Consider the following 9,570-nt stretch of genomic DNA (forward strand, 5'->3'; position numbering starts at 1 on the left):
TGCGCGCTCCCGAGGCCGGGGGGGCACCAATTCTTTCGGGAGGGGGGCTTATTTTGGTGCAACACCTGCTTCCACTTCCGGTTTCAAATCAGAGGTCTTTGTAAACAGCTTTTTGCTCTGGTGATATTGATAAGAGGCCGAAAAATGGCTGATTTTTGTTTTGTTTTTGGGTTGTTGAGGTCGCAGACCCCCGGGTTTAACCGGGAGGTGGTGACTCGGCTTCCCGAAGAAATGCTGCCCTCTAGCGGGTAAAAAGCGGCGGTGCGGCGGCGGGACCGCGGACAGGCGGGACCAACAGGAGAGGGAGAGGGAGAGAGAGGTGGAGGCTGGGGGAGAGAGAGATCACTCCGTCCGAGACAGACGCCTGGAGCGAAGAAAGCTTCCCTAAAGTACCGAAGTTCGTCCTGGAAGCCCTCCAGGACCGAGTTCAGGTTCTGACAAACCCATAAAGCCGAGACGAACTTTGTCTGGAGGGAGACTTTTAACAGGAAACCCGAAAGGACACTCACTGGTCCAGAGGTCCCCGTCCTCCAATCCACTGCAGCAGGTAAGAAAATCACAAAAGTTCAGATTTAACTTTTATATTATCACCACAAACTGCTGCTTCTATGCTTGTAGGCTTTCTGAGGTGCCTAAGAAAAGAAAGTGTGTAAATTAAAGGTGAGATCAATTAAAGGTGGATGTTTTTATTTATTTGTTTATTATTCGACAGGTGGGTCAGTCAACATGTTAGATGGAAGACAAAACAAGCCAAAGCAGCTAATGAGCAGAGACAACACAAGATGAGCAGATTTGAGTTAAAATACACAGAAAACCGAGTTCACGTCAGTGTTTTTGGTCCTGGAGCAGCATTCTGGTGTAGTTTTTGCTGGTTTTAATTATTAAATCATTTGTCATCTTTTAACGCAGAGCCTTTCCGGCTGTGATATCAGGATGGTTAGATACTGCAATGAGTGAATAATTACAGCAAGGGAGCAGTTTGATGATTGGTTTTAACTCTGCAGAAAAGTTTAAACTTTATTAATGACTTCCAGCTCCAGGGGTCAGCCCTTTTCAAGATGGCCGCCACAGCCAACTGACCTTACAAACACAAAAATGGCTGTAATTCAATTATTTACAGATCCTGAGCTAAAGTTTGTTGTGATAGTAGCTGAGAAAAACAATCAGCTTTTATTTTTCTTTACTGTGGATGGAGACTTTTATATTTGTTGCTTTTATTAATTAATTTCCTTTTAGATTTACTGATTAACTTTTATTTTATTTTTATTACACGAGTTTCTTAAACTCTTCACTTAGTTTAAACCAGAGACATGACATTTTCTGTCGAGTGACTGCTGAGCGCTTAATGGCTGCTGAAAACTGTGTTATTAAAGCTAAAAGAAGCAGAACACTAGCTAAAAGCTCAAATAAACAAGCTAAATGCTAGCTAAAGGTAGAAAAACAACAGTAAAAACTAGTGAAATACTAGTTAAAAGATAAAAGTTGTGAAATGCTAGCAAAAAATTGCAAAACTAGCAAAAGGTTAGCTAAAAGCTACAATTAGCAAAGAGTAGCTAAAGGTAGCAAAATGCTAATATAAAGCTAAAAGCAGTAAAAGCAAAAAGTAGCAAAACTATAGCTTAAAATAGCAAAACGTTTGGTAAAAACTACAATTATCAAAGAGTAGCTAAAAGTACCAAAATGCTAATTACAAGCTAAAAGTAGTGAAAGGCTGGCTAAAAGCTAAAAGTAGCATAAAAAGACAAAAACAACAGCACAAATATAAAGAACTGTTTGTTTCTTTTTTTAAAACTAAGTTAAATATAAAGTATAAAAGTTAGACAATCTAAAAGTAATTAAATGCAACTAAATGTTTTGAAATCTGCTAGCTGAACGTTTCGACAAAGTGTGCAGAGATGGTTCTATTAGGGAAAACAGTCAAATAATAATAATAATAATAATAATAATAATAATAATAATAATAATAATAATAATGATAATAATAATAATAATAATGATAAATTCTCAGGAGAAGCTCGGTGTTGACGGTGGGACGTCCATCAACATGTTTTTCAGGTAATCGGATTACGTGTTCACGCTCCAGGAGATACTCCGCGCCCAGCGTGGCGTGTTTTTGGGCAGGAAGTCTTGGCCGACTCCTGGGGGGGATGTCGGTGGGTCCCAGCCTTGCGTCGGGGCCGGGGCCTGATTGTTTCTGACAGATGTGAGGCATGTGACCGAACAACTGGAATTCCTTCCCCAGCAGCAGCTGATAGAGTCTCTGTGTCTCTGCTGGTGGGTGTCTGACCCGACCTGTGACCGCCGTCCAAACTCCAGGCTGTAAAAAAAAATAAAAACAGAGCTTTAGACAAACACGGCTGCTACTTGCAGAGAAAATGTCGACGCGTTAAGCTCAAAATATGGCAAAAATTAGAACTTTTCAGCATTGAGTCATTACTCCGCCTCTAAAGCTTCAAATGATACAAAGTTTATTGAATTTCTGTGATTTATTTATTGTTTACGAACGTGTTGGTTTGGAAACTCTATTTAAAAAGGGGAGTCACAATGACTCTCCATTATATGAAGGGATTTCCCAGAGAAAAATGGTCAGCTTCATAAGGAATCAAAAGGAATATATCTAAAATGTTTATTTCTGACGGCATACCTGTTAGAAAACTTCAATTTAAAGGCAGATTAGGAAGTTTATACGCTATAAATCTGAATCACGGCACAAATCAAACCTAAACTTGTTCAGTTTATGACAACTTCTCAAACTTCACTGTCCTGTTTGCATTTGGACAACCTGCGTCGGTCTTATTACTGGGATCAGATCAGCTCCGATTTAGAAGAACAAAGAGAGCTTTGAGTTGGACTGGTCTGTGTTTGGTGGTGAAGTAGAAATGTTTATGGGGGGGGGGGTTAGGTCCTTTAAGGTGGCGCTGAAAGCCGTTCAGGCGGTCTGGAAGGAAATAATTAGTCGAATGGATTATTTCCTGCCGGTTATCTATATTATCAAACACAGCAGAAAATAAGTCAGAGCAGAGTCTCCTGCAGGACAACAACAATAAAAGACACCTGATACTGCACAGCGTCCACCTGTCCTCCTGTTTTTCTGTCTTTCACCTCACCCCATTCAGCAGCAGCACAGAGCAGGCCTTGTGTGATCCCTGGACAGTGCCCCGATTTTCTTTTTCTTCTTTAAAAAAAAAGGCTCCATGGCAACGCTGTTCCTGTGACGAGAAGCCTCGACTTTCTGCCCCTCCTGCTCCCGAAACAAAGGCCAGAAGTTATGGTGGGAGGGGAGAGGCTCTGAGGCGAGACCTCCTCTGCCGTGTGTGTCCAAGTCCCATAAAACCAGAAGACTGATGAAAGTGGGGGCAGCGCCAGGGCTCCTTTCTCTGTCTTTACATCTGAACTCCCGGACGGGTCGGCATCCCTGGCTGTTGACTCCCTCGCGGTCCCGCTGAGGCGCCGCAATGGGACCAAGATGTCTGACGCGTTTTGTGCTGCAGCTCACAGTCGCTGCCAGAGAATTTGCCAAGGCAGCGCTTTGCAGATGCTTTGATGCCGTTAAAAACCACCTGTCACAGATTTACAGAGCTTTGTTTTTGCCAAGAAAAAGTAAAAAAAAAAACAATGAATTTGAGCTTGTCATCAAAAGCATCTAATTTCCCCACATGAGCTGAGGAATATTTACTGAAATGACTCCTAACTTCCACATCCAGCTCTGTGAAAAAAGGCAAATCCTTTTCTCTCTTGATGCAAGTGGACGATTATGTTTTTGTCTCTGTCTGTGTGTGTGGACTTGGTTTTTGTTACCTTTTTAGGACCTTTTCTGGTATAATCACCTCATCAGGACTGGTTGTGCCATTCCTACCTCATATTTGGGTTAAGGGTTAAATTTAGGGCCGAGGAGTTACTTGAGTTTAGGTTAAGGTTTGGGTTTGGCATGCATTGTTAATTTAGGGTTAGTGTAATGGTCAGAAACGAATGTCTTAATAGGGGAAGAAATCTTGCAAAGATTGGAGCCTGACGATAAGTCTAAAACTGAAGTCATGGACATTAATTGCCCAGATCCATCCTAATAATAATAGATGACTTTGAGATTGAAAAGGTGTTCAAATTTACCTGTCTAGGTGGTGATCTACAGATGATGGTGACCTTTGCCAGAGAAACTGGTATTTAACAGCACCTAACAGGGTTTAAAGGTCTGATTTTACAGTAACGTTCTCCTGCTGTTTACATGACCTCTCAGTCGAACCCGTCACCCACCCACTCCCTGTAGTACTCTGTGCAGAAGAATGGGCATTGTTGAGACATTTACACTGCAGCTTTGCATTTGCCTTTAAGATTTTGTTGCAGAAAACTCTTTTTTTTTTAGCTAAATGAATGGTTGCGAAATGTTCAAAGTCTTTTCATTGTGCGGGCCGGAGAGAGAGACTCCTACAGACTGAAGAGGCAAAAAGGAAAGTATTGTTGTTGGGTTTCTCTCCCTCTCTTCTGTCCTGGTACCAACATCTCCACTCTAACCGGGAGTTATCTGGTGCAGCGACCTCTAAGCTCATTGCTTTACTGTTCCTGATTTCTCCAATGTAAGAAAATCAGATAATAAGAACTCAAACGCACAAACAAGCTTCAGTTCTCCCCTCAGAAATCACACCCAGTTTGAAAAGGTGAAACATTTACAGGACTCCCTAACTCAGACTTTCATTACCATAAAAAGTCACGCCTAACTTACTCATATCTCTCCGCGTAGCATTAGTCACATCAGTTCAGCTGAAAAACAGATTCCAGCCTTCGTCATTTCCCGCAGGACGTTTTGAGCTCTGATTTTGGCGTTTCTGTTTTCAGTTGTGGACATCTGGAGCGATGTTCGACAAGCAGAACTACGAGAGCCCGCCAGTCTACACCCCTCCGTCCAACAACGGGTTCGGCCCCGCAGGCAGCTTCCATGGCCCCCACAGCGACTACAACGCGTACCCACCTCCGCCGGGGTCCTACTACATCGAGGACAAACCGCAGCACTTCTACAAATGGCTGTCACCTCCTGGGATCATCAAGGCCATGATGGCGACGGTGATCGTGCTGTGTGTGGCCATATTCGCCTGCGTGGCTTCAACGCTCATGTGGGAATTCCAGTACGGATATGGGATGGGAGGGGGTTACTACGGTTCTGGTATGGGCTACGGCAGCGGATACATGGGGGGAAGCTACGGCACAGGCTACGGCTACGGAGGAGGTTACGGAGGCTACGGAAACTACTACGGCAATTATGTTTCTCCTTATTCGGCCAAAACCACCATGATCGCCATGGCAGCCATTAACTTCATCGCTGCGCTGTCCTTTTTTATAGCCAGCTTCTCAAAATCCAACATAGTCCGCAGCAGGAAGTTCTTCCTGGCCCTCCTGATAGGCAGCATTCTCATGGCTATCCTGCAGGTAAAGCTAATTTCTTTTCGTTTATCTTCTAAGTTTATGATCACTGGAATGATGTATGATGTATTCATGTATTCAGCGGAGCAGATTATGATGCAGATCCACTGGTTGACAGTTTTTACTGAAAGAAGAATTCACATGAGACTGATGTATTTCCCTTTCACTGAACCTTTCAGTGTTAATAAGACTGGTATAATTAAATATAGGAGCGGTTCTGTCATCATTCATTTCCCTTCAGTGTAAGAAAAAACAAGTAGACTGCAGGCAGAACACATACTGGGTTAAAAACACGTCTTAGAGATGTTTGAAATTCTAATCTATCATTTTCTATTATTTAAAGCATTTAAATTTATCTTTAAAAGTGAGAAATTTATGTTTTCTTGTGTGTCATTCAAACCTCAGCAGGAAAAACTCACACAAACATTTTTTATCGTCTCTTTCTTTTGCCAAAGCGGAAAGAAATTTAAATTCAAGATAATATATTAAATTAACTTTGCGCTGAGAGTGCAGCCTAAGCCGTAATTCATTTTTCACAAATCCCACCGTGCACACACAAAGTTTGAGTGTATTATAATAATAACTCCATAAGATTAGCGTTCCTCTGCAGAACCGACTCACATGAATGTTAAATATTAAAACATATTATTTCATCTAACAGTCAGCACTGAAAGCAGCTGTTTCTGTAATGACAGGTCATTAAATCAACGTGTTATAAAACCCGTAATTAACTCAACTCAGCTTTATTTATACACCACTTTTTAAATGCAAACGCAGCTCAAAAACATCTCATCAGCATCTCGAAACAGATCGACTTATGCAAGACAGTAAAAATATAAAATGTAACTCACAATAAAATCTGAATAAAAACAAACCATAAAAGTAGACAAAACGAGTAACGCTCAGGCAAATCAGAAAAACAGCTTCAGTGATAACTGAGACAAATAAATCTGTTTTTAATTTGCTTTTAAAGGCACTGAGATGGACGGTTTCCTCAGGTAGGTGGTTCCAGAGGTCAGGGGCCTGAAAACTAAAGGTTCTACCTTCCATTTTGGTTATGAAATGCTTAGAACAACTAAAAAAACCTGCATGACAGCTGAAAGATCACTTAAAACTCTATGTTTTGCTGCCTTTTTGGTCAGGTCTTTCTCCTGGAAAAGAGATTTTTCATCTCAATGAGACTTTTACCTGAATAAATAAAGAATATATATGTGTGTGTGTGTACTAAGCTCACTGGTATTCTGACACCTTTCCTGAAGCGACAACTGTCTGACTTTAACTCTACATCTGTCATCAGCTTGTAAATCTGATTTTTTATTTGGTCAAGTCTAGAGAAAATGACGTACTTTTTTCAAACACACTTCCATCATTCCAGCTAATAAGCTAACTCTGACAAAGCATTTTTACTGCGCAGCACACACCGCGGTTATCTCGTCGTCATAATGGACTCGCAATTTGTTCAGCTGCCGTTTGTGATACGACTGCTGCTCAGTGTGTCTCCTCGTGATACGAAGGCGTCGCTTTGAACAAGCGGTGTCGGCTTATCTGAATCCGTAAGTGCACTAATCTCATGTCTGTTTCAGGGCATCATAAACATTGTGTACATTGTCGGGGTGAACCCCATGGCTCAGAGCTCCTCCAGCATGATGTACAATCCGATGCTCATGATGTGCCAGAACCTCTACCAGACCAGCTACTCGCAGATGGGAGGGGTGGGAGGATTCCCCATGTACAACCAGTACCTGTACCATTACTGCTTCGTGGACCCGCAGGAGGTCTGCAGCTTTTCCTGTTGCTTTGAATTTCTTGGATTAGTTCGTGTAACTCTGGGGTAGGCAACCCTGGTCCTGGAGAGCCACCATCCTGCATGTTTTACGTGTTTCTCTGCTCCAATACACCTGATTTGAATCAATGGGTGATTAACAGGCTTCTGCAGAACATGAAGAAGTAATTTAACCTGAATCAGGTGTGTTGGAGCAGAGAAACAAGGAAAACCTGCAGGATGGTGGCCCTCCAGGACCAGGGTTGCCTACCCCTGGTGTAACTCTTGTAGCCTAAGCTGGATGTTCAGCAGAACCCACTTTTTATATTTCATATTACACTGAATGATGTTTTTGGTTTGTTTGGTTAACATCTCATTGCCCTGTACCAATTTGTAACAGTATATGTTTTATGTTGCTTTGTAATGGTGTGACTCAGTTCTTTTTGTGTCATAAAAACTCTTTTATTGCACATCTTATCTCCTGGAGGACTTTGTAGAGTTCATCCGACTGTTTTTTTTTTGCTTTTCCAGGGAGTTGCCATGGTGTGTGGATTCCTGGTTGTGATCGCTTTGGGGGTCGCTGCTTTCTTTGCACAGAGAACAAGAGGGAAGATCTGGCGCTACGGAAAACCAAATATCTACTGGGAAGAGCCTCTCGTGGGTGGGAAGGCCTCAGAGGGCAGAGATGTAGAGGAATGGGTAAGAGTCGACTGGGTTAATAAGGCTGTGTTTACATGGGATTTAAAGAGGAAAAAATAACAAAAAAAATTTGACTCAAAACTGACCTTGAGTTGTTCACAGGCTGCTAAACAAAGGCAGGGACTACAACGGTTATTTTGGAGAAAAGATTAGTCACTAAAACTGATCTGTGTGCCAAATTGTTTTCTAACATTTGTATTTCTTTTGCCTCATGAAGTAGGTCATCAGCAGGATAGTTATTGCCCTGTGCAGGTAGTCATCAGGTATAAAGATAGGAAGGTGACTGTGGTGGTTTCTGCATACCTGAGGCCATTATCGTTAACATATAAAACTGTTAGATGAACAAAGAGGTAGTTGTCAGCCCTCATCTGCTGTTTATTGCTTCTCTTTAAGAGTTTAATGTCCGGGAGGAGCTTCTTATAGCAGCGTTAGTCCGTTTCCAGGCTCCAGCGAGGAAAGAGTCACACCGTTTTGTTCAGGGTCAGAGCTGATATCAGCCAGTGATCGAGTGCTCTCAGTCTGCCACCTGGTTTCACTCTCAGTAATCATTAACCACCTGAGCAGATAGTAAGCAGCCTGTAGTTTCTAGAGAGTTTTTGCCTTGTCTTTTTTAAACGTCGACAACACTCAGGGTTATACAGGACCGACAGGTGAAATATGGGTCACCAAGTCACCTGACCTGGCACATTTTAAATGAGAATGCCTCTAAAAAGTAAAATAAAACATCTAAAGCGGAGAAGGTTTGAAGATTTTTTATCCATATTGAACTTTAATATGTCAACCAACGTTTGTTAAACTGAAATTTGCAAATGTACACTTTTTTATCAGGCGGTTTCTTGTTTTGTATCTCAAAAATGAAGGAAAACTAATTCTAGTTTTTTTTTGTCATCTGCTGCAGTACTTATTGACAGCAATGAGTAATTCTACATTTTATCCAGCCAGTGTGTCTAAACAACCTGCACTTGGCACAGATGAAAACAGAAATCAACACATAGAAAAAACATGTTTACTACATGTGAAAAAGGAAAGGAGAGTCATTTTAAAATCAGAGAAAATAATAAACAAACAGGATGTTTGTGGCAGTGTTAGGGGCTTCAGGAGTGAGTGTCTTACCTGTAACAGATAGTGGTCAGAACAATCTCTGTTTGGAGAATCAGGGAAGCATTTTTATACGTCTGTCCTGCAATCCGTCTGTGGACAATTTCTTGTCCAAGCTCTAAATTGACAACCCTTTAACACAGAAATGTCAAACTGCACATCTGGACACCTCATGGGTAGCGTATGATCCCTATTGATTTCAAGGTCATGAGGTCAACGTCACAGGCGAACCCTTTGTGAAAACCTTCTCTGCTTCAGCTTCACATCTGAGTAACAGAAATGTCAAACTCTTTGTTCTTTAAATTATTCCTAACGACAAGCATATTATGTCCCGTTAGTGTTCCTCTTGTTTCTGTTGTAGTCAGGGGTGGAAATTAAAAATTTTGTCCACCAGCGATAGTGGCTGGTGGACAAAATTTTTTACCAGCCACTATTTTTTGTTGTGACAAAAAGTTAATTCATATGATGATGATGATCGACGTGGGTGGAAGCAGTTGTGGTGCCCTACAAGCTGACTACTCTTGAAAAACAGAAAATAAAATAGCTTCTCATCACAACACCTAATTGGTGTTAGACTGCATGTAATCTGCAGTGGATCG

At 41.7% G+C, this 9,570-nt stretch overlaps 1 protein-coding gene across 2 annotated transcripts in view; it reads left to right on the plus strand.

The window, feature by feature from the left end:
• Nucleotides 1-316: 316 nt before the first annotated feature.
• si:ch73-61d6.3 (occludin) overlaps nucleotides 317-9,570 on the plus strand; it is a 20,480-nt gene continuing 11,226 nt past the window's right edge. The window contains exons 1-5 of one of the 2 annotated variants that reach the window (XM_037974126.1): nucleotides 317-547; nucleotides 619-660; nucleotides 4,831-5,418; nucleotides 6,996-7,187; nucleotides 7,706-7,873. In XM_037974126.1, coding sequence (XP_037830054.1) covers nucleotides 4,849-5,418; nucleotides 6,996-7,187; nucleotides 7,706-7,873 — 930 coding nt within the window. In that variant the 5' untranslated portion in view covers nucleotides 317-547; nucleotides 619-660; nucleotides 4,831-4,848. The remainder of the gene's footprint in view (nucleotides 548-618; nucleotides 661-4,830; nucleotides 5,419-6,995; nucleotides 7,188-7,705; nucleotides 7,874-9,570) is intronic. The other variant, XM_017420364.3, reaches the window with a different exon arrangement.

Source organism: Kryptolebias marmoratus, linkage group LG24, assembly GCF_001649575.2.
Source record: "Kryptolebias marmoratus isolate JLee-2015 linkage group LG24, ASM164957v2, whole genome shotgun sequence".
Taxonomy (NCBI): Eukaryota; Metazoa; Chordata; class Actinopteri; order Cyprinodontiformes; family Rivulidae; genus Kryptolebias; species Kryptolebias marmoratus.